This window comes from Balaenoptera borealis (genome assembly GCF_965194805.1).
Source record: "Balaenoptera borealis genome assembly, chromosome: 18".
Classification (NCBI taxonomy): Eukaryota; Metazoa; Chordata; class Mammalia; order Artiodactyla; family Balaenopteridae; genus Balaenoptera; species Balaenoptera borealis.
This window is the reverse complement of record NC_138877.1, coordinates 68,083,833-68,108,770: the sequence shown is the minus strand read 5'-3', so window position 1 is coordinate 68,108,770 and position 24,938 is coordinate 68,083,833. Positions and strand designations below refer to the sequence as shown.

The following is a 24,938-nucleotide window of genomic DNA, read 5'->3' as shown; positions in this document are numbered from 1 at the left end:
CACAGTTTTAAAACTGCCGCAATCCAGGCAAGTAAGAGGCAACGTAGTGGGACTAGATCAAGCATGTGGGGTGGGGGAGTGTTAGGGTCTCTGAAAGGGGCCTCTTTCCTGCCTGGAGGGGTCCTTGGGCCCGTGATCCAGAAGGACTTGGGAGCCACTGCCCCCACCTTTTGAAGTTTAAGGAGCCAGCTGGAGTCTGAGGTCCACGGGGTGCGACTGCAGAGGAAGGGGAAGGGCCCCACTGCCCTGGGAGGCTGGAGCCTTTCTGTTCACTTAACCGAGTTGTGTCCTGGTGCTTCCTTCACAGACGGCCATCCTGAGACGACAGGGGCGGTACGTATGCTCCACCATCCCTGCCAACGCACAGCAGGAAGCTCAGAGCTTATTTGTTACAGAGGTAATGTATTTCTTCTATGTCTCCTCCCCTTTTAAAATTTTCAGTGATATTTTTAAGAAAGTGTCAAAGAGGTGATTACATTTTTATGATGGAAGTTAGAATAGAAAAATAATATGAAGTTTTCAGAGTCTGAAACTTGGACAGAAATGTCAACAGGGGTCAATTTGATGACAAAACATGAATTCTGCAAAACTTATCTCATAGCCTTAGAATAAGGAGTAACTTGTGAATGAACTCACTGGACACCTAGCAGACTTTGATACTGTTTTTAATGGAGACTCAGCACATGCATTTATGTATTCATTGACTTCATTTATATGTTTATACTTGTAATTTATTATCAAGATTAGTTCAATATTCATGAAGTACCAGGTAACAATGAGCAGAGCCTAACTATCCCTGATCAATATATGATTATTATTACTTTTGTTTGAACATACAGAAAACGACTCTTTTGTTAAGGAGGAAAGAAAAATTATTGCTTTGAGATTGCTTGCTTTTTCTGTCTTGAGGTGTTTGTTTCTTCCTCCAGGTGCCTTTAGATAGGATGAACGAGTTAGGTGTTTTAATTTTGTTTCTTGAAGTGCTCCTTCATTTAAAAAATAGTGTAGGGCTTCCCTGGTGGCGCAGTTGTTGAGAATCTGCCTGCCAATGCAGGGGACACGGGTTCGAGCCCTGGTCTGGGAAGATCCCACATGCCGCGGAGCAGCTGGGCCCGTGAGCCACAATTACTGAGCCTGCGCGTCTGGAGCCTGTGCTCCGCAACAAGAGAGGCCGCGATGGTGAGAGGCCTGCGCACCGCGATGAAGAGTGGTCCCCACTTGCCACAACTAGAGAAAGCCCTCGCACAGAAACGAAGACCCAACACAGTCATAAATAAATAAATAAGTAAATAAAAGAACGTGAGTTTCTTTAAAAAAAAAAAAATAGTGTATTTTTATCCCCATTTTTCTAGTTGCTATTTAGGAGCTAAATATGCCCATCAATAAATTTGCCCACTACAAGGAAGCTATGCTATTCTAAGCGAAGGCCCATTACAATAACAACATTTAGTTTCACTGAGATTTTTTTTTTTTTTTTTTTTTTTTATTTTTGGCTGTGTTGGGTCTTCGTTTCTGTGCGAGGGGTTTCTCTAGTTGCAGAGAGTGGGAGCCATTCTTCATCGCGGTGCGCGGGCCTCTCACTCTTCATCGCGGTGCGCGGACCTCTCAGTCTTCATCTCACTCTTCATCGCGGTGCGCGGGCCTCTCACTATTGCGGCCTCTCTTGTTGCAGAGCACAGGCTCCAGACGCGCAGGCTCAGTAGTTGTGGCTCACGGGCCTAGCCGCTCCGCGGCATGTGGGATCCTCCCAGACCAGGGCCCGAACCCGTGTCCTCCGCACCGGCAGGCAGACTCCCAACCACTGCACCACCAGGGAAGCCCACACTGAGATTTTTGAAAACTTGAATGTATAGTTAAAATTTTTGAAGTGTGTTCTCTTATCATTCTGAAAAGGTAACTTCTTGTCTTACCTCCTTTGCCACTCTATTCGTAATATTAATGCAAGACAAACGCAGCCAAATATGTTTACAGAGTCTCAAATGTTTATTTTAAAGCAGGACATTAGGCGAACTGTCCTGCAGCCTGTTTTTGTAAAGAAAGGTACATTGCGGCACAGCTGCACCCATTTGCTCTCTCACATATGCCTGTGACTACTTCACATTACAGCTCAGACACCAATGGCTGCAATGGAGACAGTGTGTCCCTCAAAGCTGAAAATATTTGCTATCTGGCCTTTTGCAGAAAAAAATTTGTTGATCCTTGTTTTAAGGCATATAGTAAAAGTGTTAATTACTAATTCAGTTCTCCCAATTTCTTTAAAAAAATATTATGTTTGAGGGACAACTCTCCATTAAGTTCTTTCATCGCTGCAGGTTGGGCAATAGCGACTTCACCCTGTGGGGCAGGAGCCAGCATAGCTACACCCTCTTGGGCCCCTTCCACCAGGGTGGAGTGCAACAGCACTTCCGCCCCGTACTCGTGTCCACAGGAGGATGACCTAATGCCTTTAAACAAAACAAAACAAAACTTCAAAAACCTTCCAGTATAACTTCAAAATATTATTGAATTTCACAAGTTTGAAAGGTCAGTCATGAAATCAGCCCAGTCAGATCCCTGTCTCTTTAGAGATGCAGTTCTCTGGATACTGATTTCTGATTGAACCCCTTGTCTCCTAGACTTTCTACACCTCCAGAGGGGTGCGGGTTGCTTGCCTTGTTCTGTGCGCCTGCCTTGGAATTTAGCCTGTGCCTGCCGTGTGGGTGGTCAACAATGGCTTATTAAATGAGTGATGCTGGTTACTTAACCTGGTTAACTGTGTTTTTTGCAGTTCCTTATAATTTAAAGTATTTAAACATTGTAATGATCTTTCTTACCCATTTTCCCTAAGATATTAAAAATCTGGGCACTCAGGTGTTCTGTTCATAAATGCACTGATGATGTACAAGTGTATACTTATTTATTTATTTTTAATTGGGCAGGTACATTTTATACTTCGGAATCGGTTTAATGTTCTACAAGAGACTTTGGTGGTATGACTTTAGTTGAAGGGCTTGGTGAAAAACCAGAACAAAGATAATAGGAGCATGTCCACAAGACTGTGTCATACATAGTCTGCCCTGACTTGGCTGTGCTAATGGACCCAGGGATAGGATGGGAAAACCCAAACCTACAGATAATTCTGAAGTCATACTGGTTTTGGAATGTGATTTTGAGTGTGGATGTCTGATGTTCTAAACGTGAAAATGCTTTGAAATTAAAAAAAAAAAAGCATTTATAAGAATAAAATGGTATTTAAAAACATTTGTAACTACATAGCAAAGAAATTGAAAAGTTGTTCAGCTCCCACATCTGACTTTGTTTTTAACCCTTCTCTGCTCTTTATTCCACCTCAGAATGATAATATAAAAAACTTACTCTACCTCCCGTTCACAACCTTGCCAATAGAGTGCTTAGTGTAGAGCCTGGCACGAGAGGCATTAGCGGTAGTTACTTTCATGACCTTGGGGTTTTGCTTCAGAAAGCCTTCGGGCATGAAGTATGAAATAGATAAAAAGGTTCACAGTATAAACAATGAAGTGAAGTAAACAGAATAGAGACTTTGTTCATGATGTTACAGCCAGAGTCAAGTCAACTAGGTACGACTAATACATTTAACTACCTATGTTTTCACTTTATTCATTCATTTTTTGCCACACTGACATCTATATATGTGTAGTCAAGAGCTGTCCATACGGAAAAGCAAGTTCGCTGATGGTAAATAAATCAAATGCTTCACCTGTTTATTTTGACTCATTCATATTTGAAGATCTGGTGGAGGAGACTTTATAATCTTAAGACTCTACATACTACTCAGTGGATCCTCCTGGACAGATGAATGAAAGACACTGTGCTGGTTGGTCGAGCTTGTCAGATAGCGAGGTAGTTTAATGCAGTCCGTGTAGGTTGGTGTCACTGTGGAATCCGGGCAATGGACTGCTCCATACTTTGTACATTTGTACACATGCACGCACACATGTACACGTGAAGAGGTCATGGTGCCGCTGTGAGTTGGAATCTAAATCTTTCTTCCTAATTACCTCACACTGTCCCTTATAAATAAAATGAAAATCTGAGGGCAAATGTATGTAATATTGACTAATGAGCAAGTTTTAATATTAGTAAATACTACGAAAGTATCTTTAGGTTCACACTTTCCATTTACTTTCATGTTCTTCTAGAAGCCCACGTGACTTCTTAGGAACCAAGTGGTTTTAAGTTAGAAACAGCACATTGTTATGTAAATGCAGCAAGAGGAGGTGAGGTTTGTCTCCTTGTAACATCTGCTCTTGGATCTTGAATGACAATGACTTAAATGACCCCTCTCCCAAGTGTAACATTTCAGTGGTTCTTAAGCTTCATAGGAACCTCTACTGGTGGCATTTCAGGCATGAGAGGGTTGAGGGGAAAGAATTTTTTTGATGTTGGTGTGGGTGTGCATTCATAAACTTCCCCAAATGTTCTCCAAAAGTCATCACATGTCTTTTTTCTTTTTCTCTTATGCTTTTTTTTTTATGCTCCCCTCTCCCCCCCAAATAGTGCATCAAAACCTATAACTCTGACTGGCATCTTGTGAACTACAAATATGAAGATTACTCAGGAGAGTTTCGACAGCTTCCAAAGTGAGTAAATGATCAGACCACACAAGATGGGGTTATACACACAGGGAAAGTTCTTTGTACTTGAAATGCCTAGGGAGATGTGTAACTTCACATGCAATCAGAGTGATTAGAGAAAATATTTCTAGATGGTTTGTGTGTATATGGGTTAGCTATTGTTTACAGGGTATTTGTTAATAGTCCTCAAACCTAGTACTCTGGGAATTGGTAGATGGTAATAACACATGGATGGTTTAATTATGTTCAGTGATTCTGCTCAGGGTACCACTGATAAAACAAAAACAGGTGAGATTTTTTTCAGTGAGAAACAGAAAACAAAATGTAAGTGTATTGAAATATGCTGAGGTGTGTTTTATATTAAAAAGAGTATTTTGAAAAGACATGAAAAGCATTTTATATTGAACAAATTTTATATTTAAAAAATGTACATCAAAGAACAAGCATTTTCCCAAATTTCTTTACCTCCTTTAAAGTATTAACTCATTCTAAAATATACCAACAGCAAGTGTGTTTAGATTGATGAGCAGTAGTTAAAGTAAACCAGGTATAGATAGGTCTTGCCTTGAGAGGGTATCTGTTATAAAATGGTATATCCTGAAATAACACAGTTGGCAGATTTTAGTTTATTATGAAAATTAAAAGCAAATAATGATGGATTGTGTTTCAAAAGTAACCGTTGCCAATGAAAATTTTAATTGAGACCCTATTAATAAATTTTTCTTAGGATTTGTTGCATCTGTGAGTTTGAACTGTTTATACTATTCTCAGTGGACCTAGTTGTTTGTTTTTTCTGTTTGTGTGGTTCAGCCACTCCTTAAGAGTGTCCAGCCAACTTCCCAATTGCCTCTTTTTAAACCTCGGCTGAGAACACTCCCTTCCAGCATTGTCTTCTCCAGATGGGTATGCTCCTTACTTCTGTATATGTACCCAGTACTTATTTGGGGACTTAATTCTTCCTGTTGGGTTGGTAAAGCTATCTTCACTGATAGGTTTGTTCATGCTCTTCTCATGACTGAAAGAGAACCGACTGGGGATACAGTGTATTTTATATGATATACTTTTACTGCTGGTGGATTTTACCTCTTGGCATTTATAAGAATTTCAGTTGTGTGATGAGAAGGAGATGAAGGTTGTAACAGTGATTAAGAACATAGATTCTGTAGTCGGCCTGCATCATCTACTTACTCTGCCCTCTGTAAGCCTTAGTGTCCTCATCTATTAAGTGGTCTTAGCACCAGTCCCCACCATCTAAAGGACTAAAGGAGGTAACACATGTGAAGTACAGCACAGTGCCTAGCACATAATAACTGTTTAATGACTGATATCGTTATTGTCCTGTTTTTGTTGTCAATACCATCGTCATTAAGACTGTGGTTTCCAATCACTTCAAATGGAGTGACCTCATTTAAACTTCGTATTAAAAGTTATTCTACCATGTGTTTATTTATTAATACACTTTCCCATTTTTAATCTACATAACTCCCAACAAGCCATGCCGTCTTGTCTGCCTAGCTTTTGGGAGCTCTCTAACTCTTGGATCACCCACTTTGAAAAGCAACTTCATCTATTGTTTTTATTCTTTAGCCAAGTGGGCCAGCTTTGGATTTGTTAAATGCTGGTTCCTTTGATGGGGGAAGAAATGCAGCATCTCTTCATAGATTAGGTAATTATAAAACAAGATTCTTTCTTCTTTTTAAAGCAAAGTGGCCAAGTTGGATAAACTTCCAGTTCATGTCTATGAAGTTGATGAGGAGGTGGACAAAGATGAGGTAGGATGCTTGCTTACGGATCTAAGAATTGATTTAGTTCACAGATTTAGAAGATCCATTGGAAAATTAGCAACATTTAGCCAAAACAGGAATTGGAATGTTTCTTGAAACAGGGGAGGAATTTTAAAAAATGCATTGTTTGATTGATTGAAATAAGGTCTGTGTTTCAACTTGACTGCTTAGCATTGCCTGTTCCTCTGGTCCTTGTTTATTTGTTCTGAGATCATTTTCAAAGTCCTGGACAAGATTTGGCTACAGTGTTAAAAGATCAAGATTACTTAGATCCTAAGTTTAGGTTGTTTTTCAGCAGGCTATTTGAAACAAACTGGCAGCCAGTAGATTTTAAATGGCTGTTTCTTCAGTGAGGGCATTGAGTAAAGTAGATAGTACCCAGAACCTCTGAATTTAACAAGCCCACTCCCCCTACTATTGGAGGAACGGTTATGGCCAGAGAAGTGTATAAAGAGAACCAGGCATTAAGGTGACCGTGTACGCTGAGCAAGGAAAACCTAATAAAAAGTTAGTGCTGCCCATCTCCGCATTACTTATTCTTCCCTACTCAGTATTAAATGCCTAATTGTGAGTGTTAACAATGTCCATGGTAGCAAATTATTTTAGAAACCACTTTAAAAATGTTCTGGGAAGAGAAAGTGGTCATTCAAAATGAAAAATAAGATATTAAAAACTTGGTGCTGATTAATAGTAAGAGGAGGACCAATTGAAATAATGCACATAAGAGCGCACACCAAACTGTAAAATCCTAGACAGATAAGTTACTTCTGTTATCACTAATAATAACAACAGTAAAACCACCAATATCAAAATTGAGGTGGTCTCAGACAAAGCATAAGACAGGTCTTTCTGCGGTTGTCTACTTGATTACAAAAATAAACATCATAATTAGACTGGTCCTCAGGAGGTGTGAGCTGGGTGACCTGACAGCGTAGTCCTCTCTTCCTAAGGCGCCTCCTCAAGTGTGTACTGGACACAGTCTTAGGGGGCAAAGAGTCACAAGGCAGAGATCTTAGAGAGTGAGGAAGGGGCGGGGGTCAGGATGTGGTGGAAGGTTTGCCACATTGTGTATTTGTGTGTGTGTATATTTCATCTGTCTGTCTGCTTATTATATGTGCGAATATAAGCCTGACTTATTTATAGCAGCAGCTGGCAGCCCCATGCCCTTAAACCCAGATCTCAGTGTTCGGGTCAGAACTTGAGGAAACATGTTTCTTTACTTTTCTAGCTGTTGCCCTTCACTTTTCTCTCTTCTCCTTTCCTCTCTCCCTGTTGTGGTCTTGCCTCTCTTTCCCTCTTTTCTGTTGCCCCAGCATTTTATCTCTGCTTTCTTTATTGCCTGCCTCATATTTCCTTCCTTTCTTATTCACCTTTCCCTGAACTAAGCATCTGGGAAGTTTTCCAGGAATTTGCTTTTGTCCTCCAACTATATGGGAGTGTAATGTGAAAACATTTTTCATCAAACCGGGCGAGACCTTACAACTTGAGTGCTTAAGTATGGTATGTACTTTTTGTGGCTCGTTAAACACTTAAAATACTTGGGGAAAAAAAAAAAAAACTTGGACTAGAACAAGCTTTGCTTTTTAATGGACTAGAGTTTGCAGAAATTTAGGCTTGTTTCCCCTCTTTTATTGGTAAGTGGACACAGTAGGTGTTAGTGCCGGATGGTTACTCCAGTAAAGGGGCGATGGGCAACCTGGTATGAATTGAATGGATTTCCCATCAGTAATGACGGGAGATTGATTGTGGTATTGCACTTGTCTCCTAGGATGCTGCTTCCCTCGGCTCTCAGAAGGGTGGGATCACCAAGCACGGATGGCTGTACAAGGGCAACATGAACAGTGCAATAAGCGTGACCATGAGGGTAAGGAGGCCCATCACCCTGCTTTCCCCTTACTAAGCCCTTTTTTTCCTGTGGGTCTTGGGAATGATGCTCAAGATGAATGGGCATGCTGTTTTTCCTGACAAAAGTGACATTGTCTGGTTAGTGAGATGCCTCCCTGGTGATCGGTGATCGACCCCCACTGGTACAGCCCCATTTCCACCCGCTCCCCTTGTCACCCTCCAACCACCAGCGTGATGAGATCATCGTAAGGCTGGTGTGAAGGTGCAGTCGCCTTACAGCCTTTCTTCTCCGTATTGACTACAAAAGGGATACTTGGTACCTCGTAGAACATCACAGAGGGGCTACACCTAAGCACTTTCATGGAGGTCTTCCTGCAACAAAATCAAGAAAAGCGAAAATCAAGGACTAAAGGGAAAATGGTTAAATTGGACGGGGGTTGTCAAGAGAAAAGTAAAACTAGTGTAAAAACTATTCAGGAGAGAAGTAGGACCAGTGAGAGGCCAGAATTAATAATAAAGAGAAACAATGGAAGTGAGGTAGGATGTGCAGGGGATAAAAGTTAAATCAGGGGAAATGCTAATTGTTGTAATCCTGAGGCTGGAAAATCATCCAGTTCCGTGAGGCAGAGAACAGTTCCTACTCTGTGTTAGCAAGACACCCTGGGGATTTGAGAAAGTTTCCATCCTTCTGAGCTCCATCCCAAATTAGACTGAGCTCCATCCCAAATTAGAATTCACTGCACCGCTTCTGGGTGGTTATGTAAAAATCTCTGATTCTGTGGGTGAGAAAAATGACCCAGGAATGCTTAGTGAACCAACTCCACAGAATTTAAATTCAGTAAAATTATTAGATGTGATGGAGAGTCTTAACTCACCCAGTTACCTGGGGCGCTGGCCGGAATTAGATTTGTTTTGGAGAGAACTGAAATGGTTTTTACATAGGGTGTACTTGTGAGTTATTGAGAGAGATTGTGGCTGTTTTCATCTTGAAACCATAATTATGTGTGTATTTTTCTCTCAGTCGTTTAAAAGACGATTTTTCCACTTGATTCAACTTGGTGATGGGTCCTACAATTTGAATTTTTATAAAGATGAAAAGATCTCCAAGGAACCAAAAGGATCAATATTTCTGGATTCCTGTATGGGTGTGGTTCAGGTAAATACAAAATGATTTTTATCGTTGAGTTTTCTCATTTGTAAAAGTACCATCTATGAATTAGCAGATTTAAGCAAACACTTCAAAAAATGGCAATATTCATGGTAGAAGTATAATAGCAGACTTAAAAATGAGTTAAAGGCTTGTTTTTCATCATTTTAGAAGATAGTGGGTACAACACACAGGCAGAATTACGTTGTAGGAGGCCCGAGTGCTCTGCATATGAGTTTTTATGTTTAAAACCTGGCTCAGCTACTTTTTTTTTTTAAACATAAATTTATTTATTTGTTTATTTATTTTTGGCTACATTGGGTCTTCATTGCTGCACACGGGCTTTAGTTGCGGCGAGCGGGGGCTACTCTTCTTTGCGGTGCGCAGGCTTCTCATTGCGTTGGCTTCTCTTGTTGCGGAGCACAGGCTCTAGGCACACGGGCTTCAGTAGTTGTGGTGCGCAGGCTCAGTAGTTGTGGCTCGCATGCTCTAGAGCACAGGCTCAGTAGTTGTGGCTCGCGGGCTCTAGAGCGCAGGCTCAGTAGTTGTGGTGCGGTGCATGGGCTTCGTTGCTCCGCGGCATGTGGGATCTTCCCGGACCAGGGCTCGAAACCGTGTCCCCTGCATTAGCAGGCGGATTCTTAACCACTGCCACCAGGGAAGTCCTCAGCTACTTTTTAACTGTGTGACCTTGGACTGGCTATTAACTGAAGTTTCTTCACATGCAAAATTCAGATAATGATAATATTTCCTTAATAGGGTAAGAGGAGTGGATGAGTTAACTTGGAAATATTCAGAACAGTTCTTAGCATCTCTGTGATGACTTTTATCATCATAGTATCAATGGCTCAGTAGTATATTGGCCAAGAGACTGGGTTTCAGATTCAGACTGAGTTCAGATCCCTGCTCTACCACTTACAGCTCTATAACCTTGGAGATATTTTTCAACTTCTCTGTGCCTCAGGTTCCTCATTTGTTAAATAGGGATAATGATAGTACTGAATACGGTTATGGAGAGGATTAATCAATACATATAAAGAGCTTAGAACAGTGCTGGCACATGGTAAGCATTCAGCCAATATTAGGGTTGGGGTTAGGGTTTGTTATCATAGTGCTGTTACAGTTATAGAGTTAGTCTTAAAAATTATTTTAATTATACATGATACATGAATGTATTTGTATTATGAAATGTTAGACAGTACAGGTAGTGCAGAAGTCCCTGTTGACCCCCATCTCTCCCTTTCTCAAAGAGCTACCATTACCAGTTTGGTGTGCCTCCTTCCATGCCTTTGTAGAATTGCCTTTGAAAGCAGGTTGGCAGTTTCCCCATCTGTCTGTTCGTCTGTCCATCCATCCATTCATCCACTCCCCTCCCATTTTCCAGGAAGATCTAAGGCAGCAGTTTACAAGGATACATAAAACACAGGCTAATATAAATTTAAAGTGGTGTGAAAGGAGTCAGGGTAGTAGGGAGGAGATGAAGTGGGATTAAGTTAAGGAAAAAGCGTATATTTTAAAGGCCTAACACCCGCAATGGTGGGTGACAAACCAGGCTCTACGCTTTCTAGCTTGGAGACCTGTTCAGTTGCACAGTGTCTGTAGATACAAACAGTCCAATTACTCAGAAGCTGCCTGAGTAATCTCAGAATGAAGCCCATTCAGACGTTTCTCTTGGGGGCCCTCATACAGAGGGCACTGTGTGATTAATGAACAATCTTCTTGACGGCTCCTCACAATAGACGCAGTCACCGTTATCAGAGAATTCTTCCTTAAAATGACTCAGTGTTCGCCGATGCCATTAGCCCAAAGCTCGGGTCTCTAAGAAAGGTTGTTTTGTGGGGCCAGTGTGACTAAGGTTAGAGACACAGCTCTGGTTTGACCCTCAGGTGTACTTGCTTATGCATTCACATGCTTACTTAAAATTAAATTGCATTTGGGCTTCCCTGGTGGCGCAGTGGTTGAGAATCTGCCTGCCAATGCAGGGGACACAGGTTCGAGCTCTGGTCTGGGAAGATCCCACATGCCACGGAGCAACTGGGCCCGTGAGCCACAGTTACTGAGCCTGCGCGTCTGGAGCCTGTGCTCCGCAACAAGAGAGGCCGCGATGGTGAGAGGCCCGCGCACCGCGATGAAGAGTGGTCCCCACTTGCCACAACTAGAGAAAGCCCTCGCACAGAAACGAAGACCCAACACAGTCATAAATAAATAAATAAATAAAAGACCGTGAATTTCAAAAAAAAAAAAAAAAAATTAAACTGCATTTTCATCCAAATAATACATTCATCTGGTTTAAATGTCGAACAGTACAGAGAGGTAGCACTAAAGGCACAGGCCTGCCAGCCTCACCTCACTTCACCTACTCCCCACTCCCTGAAATGGTCATTTTCAACTTTTTCCACTGTTTTTTTTCTTGGGATTTGCCTCCATATTGCTAGATAAGGAGTGTCCGCTTCTCTTCATTCATTAGTCGTGGACAGTATGTGAGGCTGGAGAGGGTTTTAGCCCCTGCAGCCCTCCTTCCTGCTCCAAGCTGGACTGACTGCTTCCCCAGCCTCTGCACAGTCACCTTCCTGGGCATTCCCTTTGCTGTCCTGCCTGTGTCACATTCCTCGTTTCCAGGATCCTATGTCGTCTTCTTTCTCATTTTCCTTTCTTGTTTTGGAGGAACACATCCTCCAGGAGCTTCCTGGAAATCATGTGTAAGACCTTAATTTTTTGAGAGTTAGATGAAATTTACCTTAGAATTTGAAGGCATTCCATTGTCTTCTAGATGCTTGTGTTGTTTTGGAGTCTTATGTTATTTCCTATTCTTCACAATCTTCTCCTTATCTCTTATCTACGGTGACCTGAAATTTAGGTTATTGTGTCTTGATTTTGATTTTTTTGGTAAGCTTTTTTGTTAAGGCATGACATACGGAGAAAATAAACATGTAATGAATGAGTTTTTACTAAGTTTAGATCTCTGTTATCTATTTGTGCCGAGAAGTCTGTTCTTGTTCTGGAGACTCTGTCCTGCATGTTCTCACCACCTGGGTCTTCTGAACTCTGGGCAGCCTCCTTGGTTAGCAAGACTGTTGGACTCTGTTCAGGCTCACCTTCCTGGGTCCAGATTTGGCCTCCAGGCAGAAAGTGATGAGGTGATGGTAGGGCTCACCTCATCTATTTCCTTTCTATCAGGGATCACAGGGCTGCCCTGATGGTTGCGAAATACCTAAAAACAGTTGTTTCCTCTATTTTGCCCAGTTATTTCTAGTAGTTATGTTGGGAGAATAAGTCCAGACCTTGGTGCTTCATCATGGTCAGCGTGGAAGTTGGGGGTCCAAACTCAGATGACTACAGGGGCCAAGCAGATAAATTAAGTGAAAGAAGAGGCCTGGGTGTAAAGCGATAGGGAATGCTGGAGACTGTGACAGACTGGAGCACAAGTGGTCCCATTTAAAGGGGCAGCTGATGTGCTAGGTGGCACTGCCAGCTCAAGGCTGCCAGATCATCTGGTTCAAGAAAACCAGAAATACAAAATTTTAGTTAAATCTTGGTATTTTTAGTTACTGGTGACTAATTTAAAAACAACAACAAAAAAACCCCAAAAACATTGTGCAGGACCAAACCCTAGATCAAGGTGATAGCACCACTTAATATTCATTGATAATTATTTTTGCGTCAACAGCTAATTGGCACATGGCACTCTCAGCTTGTAACCCAAACTCAGCTGAAAGCTGCCACTGTAGAAACCAAATTATATCAAAGTATGTTTATTCACAGCATAAAGGAAGGAGTACCAGAGCGAATTGTCAGTGACAGTGAAGTAACTTCTTGTCTGGGATTCCCAAGTGGGAGTTTCATTTGTATTGTTAAGCTGAGAGACCTTTTCAATTACATTTTAGTTGAGTTTTCTGGCACTGACTTTAAAAAAATGTTTAAAGCAAAACTAAATATATTTGGCAACCTCATTTGGAAAGTAGCAGTAATTACTTTTGTTTTATAAGAGTTTTGTTGCCTGTCTTCAGCAGAGTATAGATGATTTACAGTACGGAGTCCCCGATCACTCAGTCTCTGGAATACATTTCGGAATCTAGGGTTCTGACTTCGGTGGCCATCCCTTCCTTCATATTCTTTTTGCAGGTGTGGCTGACGGTGTTTACATTTAATGAATTGTGTCTAAAGCTTCAGCATGTTTAAATAATTTGCTTTTATCTCCACATCTGTTTGTAAGCTCACCTCCAAAAGTTGTGGCTTAAGTAGTTCAGGTTTTTTTTTTTTAGTATTGCTTTTGGACATTGTAAAAAAATTAGTTGATTAATGCTGTGAGTTCTAAGAAATGCCTATACTAAAATTTAAAAATAGACCTGAAAGGACTCCAGTTACGAATCTTGAGCCCTAAAAGTATTTTAGAATCTTGAAGTTGATTACACTTATTTTGCAGATAAGGAAACTGAGGCTCAGAAAGAGGAACAATTCAGAATCCAGGCCTAATGCTCACTCTACTTTTAACTTATTTTCATAGAAATGAGTAGGTGAGGAGTGCAGGGGCGAGAACTCCTTTCATATCTGGCCTTTGACCCCTTCTCTGACTCTTGCTGTGAAGTGAGGTGTGAGGCCTTGTGCACAGTGGTCTGCATGCTCTGCTGGGAGCAGTTCTCTCCTGAGAACCGTGCTGCAGAGGTCACAGAGGCGACTTTGGGAGGGCGACCCTGTCCCCGAGACATTCGCTGAGAGCCCCCTCAGGGACTGCGGCTAACCAGCTAGAATTTTAGCGGGCGAGGCCTCTGCTCGGACGCCGCACATTGGTGGGAGTTTGTGATGTCACATCCCTCGGCCTGTAACTACCAGGAGTCTTGTGTCATGTTCCTCGGAGCTGAACCTCTATCTAGTGCAGTCACCAGGGCGATTGTACCCCCCAGGGGATGTTTGATAGTATCTGAAGACATGTTTTGATCTTCACAACTGGGGGGCTATGCTTCTGGCATCTAAGGAGTAAGGCCAGGCTGCTTCTAAACAGGCTGCTGTGCACAGGACGGTCCCCATAACAGTTACCGGCCCCAAGCGTCAGTAGTGCCAAAGTGGAGAAACCCCGGCCTCGTGCACATTCATCCTTCGTCATTTAATGCACTTGGACTGCGGTTTTTATACTTTGAGTCAGATACCCTTTCACAGGCGTAAAAGCTGGAGGCATGAGGGAAGCTGGAGGAAGGTAGACATGGTGTCTAAATACCTTTTGGGCCTCATAAATGACGAGAAAGTTGCAGGTAAGGAAATCAGACATATTGATAGATAATGGTTTGCTTTTAAAGTGTGATACCACATACTACTTCATTAAAAAAGATAGGAGCTAGAGGAACTGAAAATTTTCAATGAAATTTCATTCATTCAGATATTTTTCAAGAGCCTATTATTTGCCAAGCAGTGTTCTAGAAATAGGGATGTAGCATTGAACAAAAGAAATCTCTGCTCTGAAGAGCTTCCGTTTCATTGGATGGGACAGACAACAAATAAATATGTAAAATGTGTAATGTGTCAGATGGGAAAATAAAGTCATGAAGAAAATAATTCAGGGAAGGTGGATACGGATGGGGGTTTATTGGGAAGGGGCTTGCCTTTTTAAATAACTTGGTCTGAAATGCTGATGAGATATTACCCATCAGCAGATAATAAAGAGAAGAATTTTTAAGGCTGTTCCAGTTCTTCTAAAATGTGTCTCTTTACCCTTTTTCTGTTTCAGAACAACAAAGTCAGGCGTTTTGCTTTTGAGCTCAAGATGCAGGACAAAAGTAGTTACCTTTTGGCAGCAGACAGTGAAGTGGAAATGGAAGAGTGGATCACAACTCTGAACAAGATTCTCCAGCTCAACTTTGAAGCTGCAATGCAAGAAAAGCGAAACGGAGACTCTCATGAAGGTAGGCGGGTATAGCTTTCCCCAGGTGCATGCACACTCTGCGGGTGTCTTCTCTTTTGCCAGAGGGCACAGGAAGTAGCCAGATTACTGCACAGGTACATGGAGGTGGGACAGACGTGAGCTCCTTACAGATAACCTGTCAGCAAATATTTTGTCCCAGTAGAATGTCCTACCCTGACATCATTTGTATAATGAGAAGAATCACAGCTTTGGAGGCAGAAAGGAATACCTGAGTTCAAGTCCCAGCAATACCATTTTTCAGCTGTGAGACCTTGGGCGAGCCACTTAACGTTTTCAGAGCCTTGGATTACTCTCTTGTAAAATGGGAATAAAAACGGAACCTGCTGGTTGATAGGAAGATTAAACAAGATAATGTATCTCAAGCACCTGGCATAGAGTCGGCACTTCAAATACTAATTATAGTTTTTATTGTTATCATTAATCATATCCTTTGGAATTTTCAAGTGAAAGTTAGGATGGGCAGAAGCCACAGATTAAATTGGTTGGGAAAATCTGGCTATGTTCTTAACAATTCATGTTTTATTTCAGGCCCTTGAACAGGTGATTCCCAACTCTGGCTGTGCCTTAGAAGTCCCTGGAAACTTTTAACAAGTACTCTTTCCTTTGTCCCACCAGAGATTCTGGTTTAGTTGGCCTGGGCTGGTGCCTGGTGGGTGTGGCCATGTGGGCTGCTGTCCGGAGCCCTTGACAGTTCTGGTTAGACACTGTCCGTGCTGCTTTAGCCATCAAACGTTCAGCGCTCACCACTGGGCCTGGCATCAGCATTTTTTAAAAGCTCTGAGGTGTTTCTGTTCGGTATCCAGAGTTGAAAACCACTGTGTTAAAGGGCACATAAGAGAAACGGCCTTCCTCCTCCTGTTTTAAATAAAATGCTTTCAACTATGAGTGACTCAGGTAATCTGTTTTGCTGTTTTAGATGATGAACAAAGCAAATTAGAAGGTTCCATTTCCGGTTTAGATAGCTACCTGCCTGAACTTGCCAAGGTAACATCATCTTAAATCTTCTGCTCTTCATAGAATGATATTGAAATGATTAACAAATACATTATGGTAAATTATTAAAATCATGTTGTAGTTATTGCTATTTTTTGACTTCAGTATTTGGTGAGGTGAAATACATTGCTGACTTAAGTCGGATTTGAGTCTGTTTTCCAGAAAGTGCCTTACAAAGTATTCTCTTTTTGTTATTCTTTGTTTTCCCCACATAATATTTAATACCACATTAGAAGTATTGAAGAAATAACCAAGGTGCACGGGTAAATGTTTCCATAGTAACATGTTACTTACTATGTTCACACATACGCTTCCCCTATTCAAGTTAATAGAGACAATTCCAAAAAGGATGGATAAGTAATAATCTTGTTACTGAACCAAAGAGGGTTGCCTGAGTTATATGAATTTTACCCGGGTCCGTCTGAATGAAAAAAAAAAAAAAAGTTATACCTGTTTTTTATAATCTTGAGAAACTCAAAAAGTTACTGAAAAGCACGAAGATCAAAACAACCATATTCCCACCACCCAGATTCAACACCTGTTACTGTGTTGTCTTTTCAGCTTCAACATTTTTTAAAGAAATAAAAATACCAGTTATACTTGAAATTCTTTTTTAAACATCATCTGTACTCCATTCCCTTCTTCCCCCACAACCTCAACTAGAGACAACCACTATCATGAGTTTTCTGGAAATACTTCCATTTGATTTTCGCATATTTACCAATATATCTATCATAATAATATGTGGCTGTATTTTGTACGTTTAACATATTATATAAATGCTAACATATTATTCTGCACTTGCTTTTATTTTTAAATTAGCCTTGTTTTTGAGATCCATCCAAGTTGGTATATAGATCTAATTCATACCCTTTATTGCATTGTGTAAGCATTTTATTTTAGCAGTTCTATTATTTCCAATTTTTTCTGTTACAAACAATGCTACAATGAATATCCTTGTACTTGCCTCCTTGTGTGCATCTCTGAATAATTCTTTTTAAATGAGAGAAATATCCTTGTCTTCTTTGGCCCTTTATATTCTTACTCTGTTATTGCCTTTCTATTCTTTTGTGTGTGTGTGTGAATACAGTGAAATAGAGATGCTACACACCCGTATCTTAAACACTGTAATAGAAAACATGGTTTATCTATATACCATTATAAGTAGACTAGCATTCAACATTGACCTTTACTTTAAGACAACATAGCTGTTCTAAAATATAAAATCTCCCTCCCTGGCTAGGACTTTAGAGCATTGTTTTTCTTTAGCACTTGACTGTTACCACAGTATCTTTTTAGCACCTGCCTATTAAAGCTAATTTTAGTGCTACCATTGTAACCTCCTTCTAGGCTGGGAAGAGTTTAGCTTGTGTGTTTGTGCTTTCATGTTATAAACTTCTGTGTGTCATATTTTGCATTGAGATTCGCTTTTTTGTTATGTTTTGAGGTTCATGATTTCTCAAAGCAAAATGTCTGTTGAAACAGATAATATATGTAATGCGATCTAGAATTTAAAAAGTTAACTTTCTATACTTACTGGGTGAACACAGTGGATACCTAGGAGAAGACTCATATTATTTGAGCTTAATGTTGATTAATTAGAAATGTTTTTTTTCTTGTGAAGACATACAGGAATTGTGCCTTCCTTTCTTCTCTCACTGCCTACTACTACCTGGCCTTCAGAATTCCTTGATCCTAAGACCTAAGGAGATATATATCACACATATTTATTCTTTTAAAAAATATATATATACATATTTATAAAACATATTTGAAGCTGTTTTTCAAACTGGTGGGTAATGACCAAGTGAGCTGAAGCTATTTTAGTTGGTAAAAAGTAATTAAATTGGTTAAATCAAATTAAATTAAATTAATTGGTTTCAATCTCTACTTCTCATTTACTTTAAAATTTTTTCTTCTTTTTTTATTGAAGTAGAACTTACATAGAGTAAAATGCTCAGGCCCTAATTGTATAGCTTGATGGATTTCACATTTGTACACCCACATGACGCCCATCCATATCAACGAACATTTCCAGCACCTTAGCAGACTGTCTTGTATCCTCCCTCCCAGCTGACATTCTCATTGTTTTGACCTCTGTGACTGTAGATTAGTTTTGACTATTCTAGACCTTCCGAAAAGTGGAATCATACATATGTACTCTTTGTGTCAGGCTTCTTTAGCTCAACATTATGTGACCCAGAATAAAAAAATGGATAGAATTGAATAGAGGATATTAAAGTGTACTGCCTTTAATAATGATAGATATTATTTAAGATATATGTGTAGGGCTTCCCTGGTGGTGCAGTGGTTAAGAATCTGCCTGCCAATGCAGGGGACATGGGTTCGAGCCCTGGTCCAGGAAGATCCCACATGCTGCAGAGCAACTAAGCCCATGCACCACAACTACTGAGCCTGTGCTCTAGAGCCCGCGTGCTGCAACTACTGAAGCCCGCACGCCTAGGGCCCGTGCTCCGCAACCAGAGAAGCCACCGCAGTGAGAAGCTCGCACACTGCAACGAAGAGTAGCCCCCGCCCGCCACAACAAGAGAAAGCCTGCGCGCAGCAACGAAGACCCAACACAGCCAAAAATAAAAATAAATAAATTTATAAAAAAAAAAGATATATGTGTATATCATGCATATATCATATGTTGATATATATATGTAGAAAGAGAGTGAGTGTGTTTGTGTATGTGTGTGTTGGGTTGTGATGTAAATGTATTTCTTACTGTGGGTCATGGTCAGAACCTAAAAAGTGCAGCATTATAAGGGACTTAACTGTTGTTTTTTTTTCCCCCAGCTCTCAAGTGTTTTTAAACCATTTTAATTTAAGAAGGTAGAAAAAGTGCAGAAGGTAATTTTTCGAAGAGAAAAAAAAAGAAAATTAAGATGTGCTGTTATCCACCAGCATGCTGCCATCCCACTTGTGGGGCAGGTATCTGTTGTGATGCCTCTTGTCCGCCTGCTTGGTGGCAGAAGTGCAGTGTGAGGGGCTCAGGCACCAGTGTGCCTGGCTCTCAGCCCCTTCATCATCCAGGGCCCCGAGTGTGAGTGGTTTTGACTATTTATAACCCCCTCCAGTGTATCTGGGGTGGGGATCATTTGTACCTGTTAAGAAAGGAAGGAGGTTGATTGATACCTGGTCATCCTGATTTTAGAAGGAATGGATTCCAGAGTGTGAGATTGAATAGGGGTGGGAGGGCGTGTGGGAGGGGGAGGGAGGCTCGAGTTGCACAGCTAGGCAAGGAGGGAGAGTTTAGTCGGGGTGAGGAGCTTAAGAGGCCAGTACCAGGGAAAGGTCCATGGGGAGATCAGGCCACAGTTACGTCAGATTGCAGAGAAAGGACTAGAACAGTGGGGGCAGGCAAAGGTGTAATTTAATGGCAGACTTCTCTCAGGTCAACTCCTCTTTCTGCTTCTTTCATCCTGTTGCCCCGGCTTTTGTTTTCCACTGTGACGGAGACATAACCAAACAGGATATGAGCGACAGGAAGTTGTTTTAGTACAAAAATAGCTGGTGTCTCATTGTGGAATGTGATGGAGGGGCCCTTGACATACAGTAGGAGTGATGTGGAATTAGGTTTTCAGACTATTTTGTATATTCTTGGCCATTTTGTTGCTTGTACATTTAGTACTGAACATCTCTATTGTTTTCTTATGGGGACACACTGTGTATACCCTAAAACCTGTTCTTTTCCTCCTATTGTCTAAAATGGAACCAAACATATGTTTGCTCTAAACCTAACAGCATTTATAGTATTAGAGTACATAGTCTTATAAACATTTTTATGAAATACACAAACTGTAGTTAAAGGTAGTTAATTGGTTTCTTCCCTACAGTGTCAAGGGGTAATATGATCATGTGGTAAACCTGATTACTATTTATTTGATAAATATTTTTTCTGGTTACGTTTACCTTAGGTAACATTGGAATGAATATATATATACGTATGTATATATATCACCTCCTGTGTAAAGGTAGTATGAAGAAAACCCTCATGCTTCCACCTTATATTTTCCTCCATAGCTTTTCTATTTTTGAGCTCTTTGTGTACTCAAAAAACAGCTGCTCACTCTTAATTTGGCTTCCCCATGTGGTTCCTGTTGAACCAAAATTGCTCCCATTCTGTTACCTTGTAACTTCTTTATAGTGAATGAATTTACCTTTCTTGGTAAATCTTCCACAGTTGAACACAGGCTAGAGTCTGGTGTCTCAAACTTTATGGTCTCATTGAGGTTGAGTAAGCATCAGGGGGCCAAGTTCAGCAGTGCTTGTCAGAACCCAAACAGTTTCACGGATACCTTCTCTGAGTTTTTAAACCACATCTGTAATAAATACTTCCTTCTCTGTATCCTAATCCAGAAAATTATGTCATTGTGTTATGATACAAAGGAATCGGCTAGGGTTGTGTTTGTGAGGTCAGCTGGCGTTCCATTTCTTGGGCTTCCTTATCTAGAATGCTTTATTATAGCTTTGTGACACAGAGGATGAGATGATGGTCCCTGGGAGTTAGATATCATGGAAGTAGTGGAAACAAATCATGACAACTCTTTAAATTAAAAGTATGTATTCTGGCTTCAAAGGATTTTGCTAAGTCTTCCTGTTTGCAACCCATTCTGTTTAAATGAGCCAACAGTCAACACAGTAGTTTCCTGATGAGCCGTCCTCAAAATATGATGCTCTGGCCTTCAATTGTTTTCCCTGCTCAGAGATAAACTTAAGACGCAGAGTATGCCTAAACTTTTTGGTAGTTCTTCTGGAAACTCTTGAATGTTTGGTTCATAACTGCCTCTTAAGACAAGGAAGAAAACATTGTCAGGGTGTATCATTAGTGATTAAACTTAGGGAATACAGGAGTGGGGGGAATAGCCTTTGTTTTAGACAAATCATTCTCTTCTGTAGCATCTGAGAAGTGTCAGTTTTTACAGAGAATGGCTCTGTCATTGTCACTTTTCTCTCTCCATTTTCCTCTATACTGAACCCAAAGTATTAGACGGGCAGTGGGTAGGACCAGCAACAGGGTTTGGGGAAGAAACAGTTGGGTTCTTCCTGCATCTACGGTATGGATTGACCACAGGTTATTTTAAGAGCAGAGCTGGTCTCTGTCACTTTGAGAAGTGCTGGATGGCATAGTCTGTGGGATATTTTTTTACAGCTATATTTTGTGGGCTCTTAGACTGTGAAGTTACTTATTACAGGAATTAATTTTATTGTCTTTACTAAAATTTAAGTGAAAATAAATGTACTTGCTATAGTAAGTAAAAATATTCAAAGTTGTATAAAGAAAAGTTCATCTTTTCCCTTCAACCTCCATCCCCAGATTCCTGAGAGCACTGATGTTATTAACCTGTTATAATTGTTTCTTTACCAAACCAATTGCTCATGGAAACATATTTACACATATGCAGTGTTCTTAGTTATTTTTAAAAATATGCTAATGATATATACATTACTCTGTAACTTGTTCTATCACTTAAAAATTTTTCATAGATGTTCCCCTGGGGCCATAGAGGATCTAGTTCACTCATTTTCATAGCTGCATAATATTCCAAATATGGATACTGAACACTTTATTCAGCCATCTTCCTATTCATGAGCATCTAGATAATTTTCAGTTTTTAGCCTATACAAACAGTGCACAATAAACATCATGACATATTTATAAGCTGAAATACTCATGCTCTTATTTCTTTTTTTTTTTTTTTTTTAATTTATTTACTTATTTATTTATTTGGCTGTGTTGGGTCTCCGTTTCTGTGCGAGGGCTTCCTCCAGTTGCGGTGAGCGGGGGCCACTCTTCATCGCGGTGCGCGGGCCTCTCAGTGTCACGGCCTCTCTCATTGGGGAGCACAGGCTCCAGACGCGCAGGCTCAGCAGTTGTGGCTCACGGGCCCAGTTGCTCCGCGGCATGTGGGATCTTCCCAGACGAGGGCTCGAACCCGTGTCCCCTGCGCTGGCAGGCAGACTCTCAACCACTGCGCCACCAGGGAAGCCCCATGCTCTTATTTCTGTACGAGGAATTCCCCAAGGTGGGATTTCTGGGTCACAGTTTATTGTGCTTTTAGTGCTTTAAATATTGCCAGTTTGCTTTCCCAAAAGGTTGTAACAATTCATATTCCCATTTCTCTGCATCCTCATCAGAGGAGTGAAAAATGATGTTTCACTGCTTTAATTTGTATCCCACTGTTTAGTAGTGGTATTTTTCATATTTTTGTATATTTATTTGCCATTTGGTTTTCCTGCCTTCTGACTTGCCTGTTCATATTCTTTACCTATTTTTTTCTGGTCTAATAGTTAAAGAATCTGGGCTCTGAAGCCAGACAGCCTCAGTTAGAAGCCAGGTTTCTGTTTAGGGTTGTGAATTTGGGGCATAGTATTTACCCCTCGAGCCCCAGTGTTTTCTCTTAAACAAGGATAATAATAAGACTTGCCTCCTAAGTTTGTACCAAATTTAAATGTGCACTTAAGCTAACATCTAGCATAGAGATGTTGGCTATTATCAACAAATATTTGCTTTTATCATTATGATGCTTTCACGTATTTATTATTCCCTGCCTCTGGGGGAAAGCCCTGCCCTTCCCGAGCCACATTTTCTTACTGCCTAGGTTTTAGTTGGTAATTCTTTCAAACACTGTTTATCAGGCGTCCCGTCTGTTTAAAGCACTCTGGGCCTTGGGAAGGATGGGAGGAACTTTAAGAAGCTGAGCCTGCTTTTCCTCTGTCTCATAGAAGAGCTGTCAGTGTGTGCAAGGTGGATTATAAGCTGTCACGTTATTTTTACATCTAACGTTGTCCCTTCTTCCCCATTAAATGGTTTTTCTAGTGAAGAATATATCCCTTGGATGTTAGTGGCAACATCAGGATACTTTGAGTCTATTTTGGCTAGTTGTTGATTTTTTTTTTTTTCTGTTAATGTACCTGCATCTCTGTTTGTCCTCTATATAGAGCTCTTAGCAGTCTTTCTTGCTTTATTCATTTCTCATCTCTTACTCCGCTTGAGTCAACAAGCATCTTTCAGAAAGGCATGAGGAAATGCATCTACATTAAGAACCCATAGCTGTGCTCCAGTGTCTGAGATCATAGCGTTTGCCCTTGTTGAAGTACTCAAGCAAAAATTCAGGAGAATGCATTACTGTTGGTGGTGGCTCGCAGCACCTAGTACTGATGTCTTTGTTAGGAAACGCCATGAGTTGTATACAAAGTAAAGCAAATTCTTTGGGTTCAGTTAAGTGTATTCTACATGCACGTGTTCTGGCCCTTTTGGTTTGAAAAATTAGGATAAGGGGATGGGCAAGATGGATTTAAAACATTGTCCTACACACCCCCGTCCCCAGCCACAGGCACACACTTTCCTCTGTAAGCATGAGCAGGTGATTTGTAGGAATGCCCCTGAGCCTCCAGAAGCCTTAAAGCTGCAGAGAGAGCATCAAGATAAACTTTGTTGTAGAAGAAGACTCGAGCCATCATCTTGTTGAACATTTTTACTCAGAAATGAAAATAGAGTCCAAGGAGGCTAAGTGGCTTGCTCAAGTTCATGCAGCCAGTTAACAACTGAACTAGAACTAGAACCCAGTTTCTTAGCTGGCATTCTGGTGGTCATTTCATTCTGCTAGATGTAGATAGTTTGTCAGATATGGTCAGGGTAGAGTTTGGGTCATTGCTAAGAACCTATTACAACAACTACATGGCTGAGAAAATTAAGATGCTTAATTTCTCATTGGCCATGATTAGAAATGTAACAGTAGACCTCTTTAAGCCACCAGCAGAGAGGACAAGACGCCCTCTCTCCTGTGGCTGTCACCACCCATTGTGTGCTGATATGTGACTCCTGGTCTTTGGGCAAAGGAGCAGATGAGAGAGGACATTCTATTAAGAACTATGACCGCCAGGAAGAACAGGATATAGATTTAGAGGCAGCAGGTGTGGCATATCGTGGCTGGAGATGACTTCTATCTTGTGAATGTCTAAGAAGCTTCCTCTTCTCCCTGTTCCCATATCCCACTTCTCCAGCCCCCATCTCTGCCACCATGTCTCTTTCCCTGAATGACTTCTCTTCTTCTGTCCATCCCTTCAGTGTTGGGGCCCCTGGGTTTCTGTCCACAGACTCGCTTTCACACTTTCCCCCAGGGACTCTCACCCACCCCCCCAAGACTTGCATCCTCACCTCTGTGCTGATGTTCTCCTGGTCTTAACTCCAGCCTTCCTCCCCACCCTCTGCTCACGTCCCATCTCTCTGGCTGTCTACTGGATGTTTCCAGTTGGAAATCCTGCAGGCATCTCCAGACTCTACCATCTTCTCCACAAACCTGCTCTTCCTCCCAAATTAGTGGATTGACCAGTCAGCAGGCCACCCAAGCTAGGAAGGTGGGATTTGTTATGGGCCTTGCTGTGAGACTGGGAGCCTGCTGTGATAACTCAGGAGAGACCATGTGGACCTCCTAGTCTTTCCCTTTGTAATCCATTGCTTCAGCCCTACCCGAGGGGTGGATCTAAAATGCAGAACTGGTCATTTTATTTCCTTGATTAAAATATTGCAGGATTTTTTGGATTCTGAGTGAAATCCCCAGACCTTACCATACAAATCCGACTCATTTCTCTACTTTTTTCATCATGTACAACCATTCAGTTGTAATGAATGACTTGATCATTGTTCAGGTGTG

General features: G+C 41.1%; 1 protein-coding gene across 26 annotated transcripts in view; it reads left to right on the top strand.

The window, feature by feature from the left end:
• Positions 1-24,938, top strand: part of DOCK9 (dedicator of cytokinesis 9) — a 324,518-nt gene that overhangs the window by 190,861 nt on the left and 108,719 nt on the right. For all 26 annotated transcript variants that reach the window (XM_082366033.1, XM_082366053.1, XM_082366052.1 and 23 more), the window contains 7 exons: positions 308-397; positions 4,516-4,598; positions 6,295-6,364; positions 8,145-8,240; positions 9,243-9,377; positions 15,088-15,262; positions 16,199-16,266. In XM_082366033.1, coding sequence (XP_082222159.1) covers positions 308-397; positions 4,516-4,598; positions 6,295-6,364; positions 8,145-8,240; positions 9,243-9,377; positions 15,088-15,262; positions 16,199-16,266 — 717 coding nt within the window. The remainder of the gene's footprint in view (positions 1-307; positions 398-4,515; positions 4,599-6,294; positions 6,365-8,144; positions 8,241-9,242; positions 9,378-15,087; positions 15,263-16,198; positions 16,267-24,938) is intronic.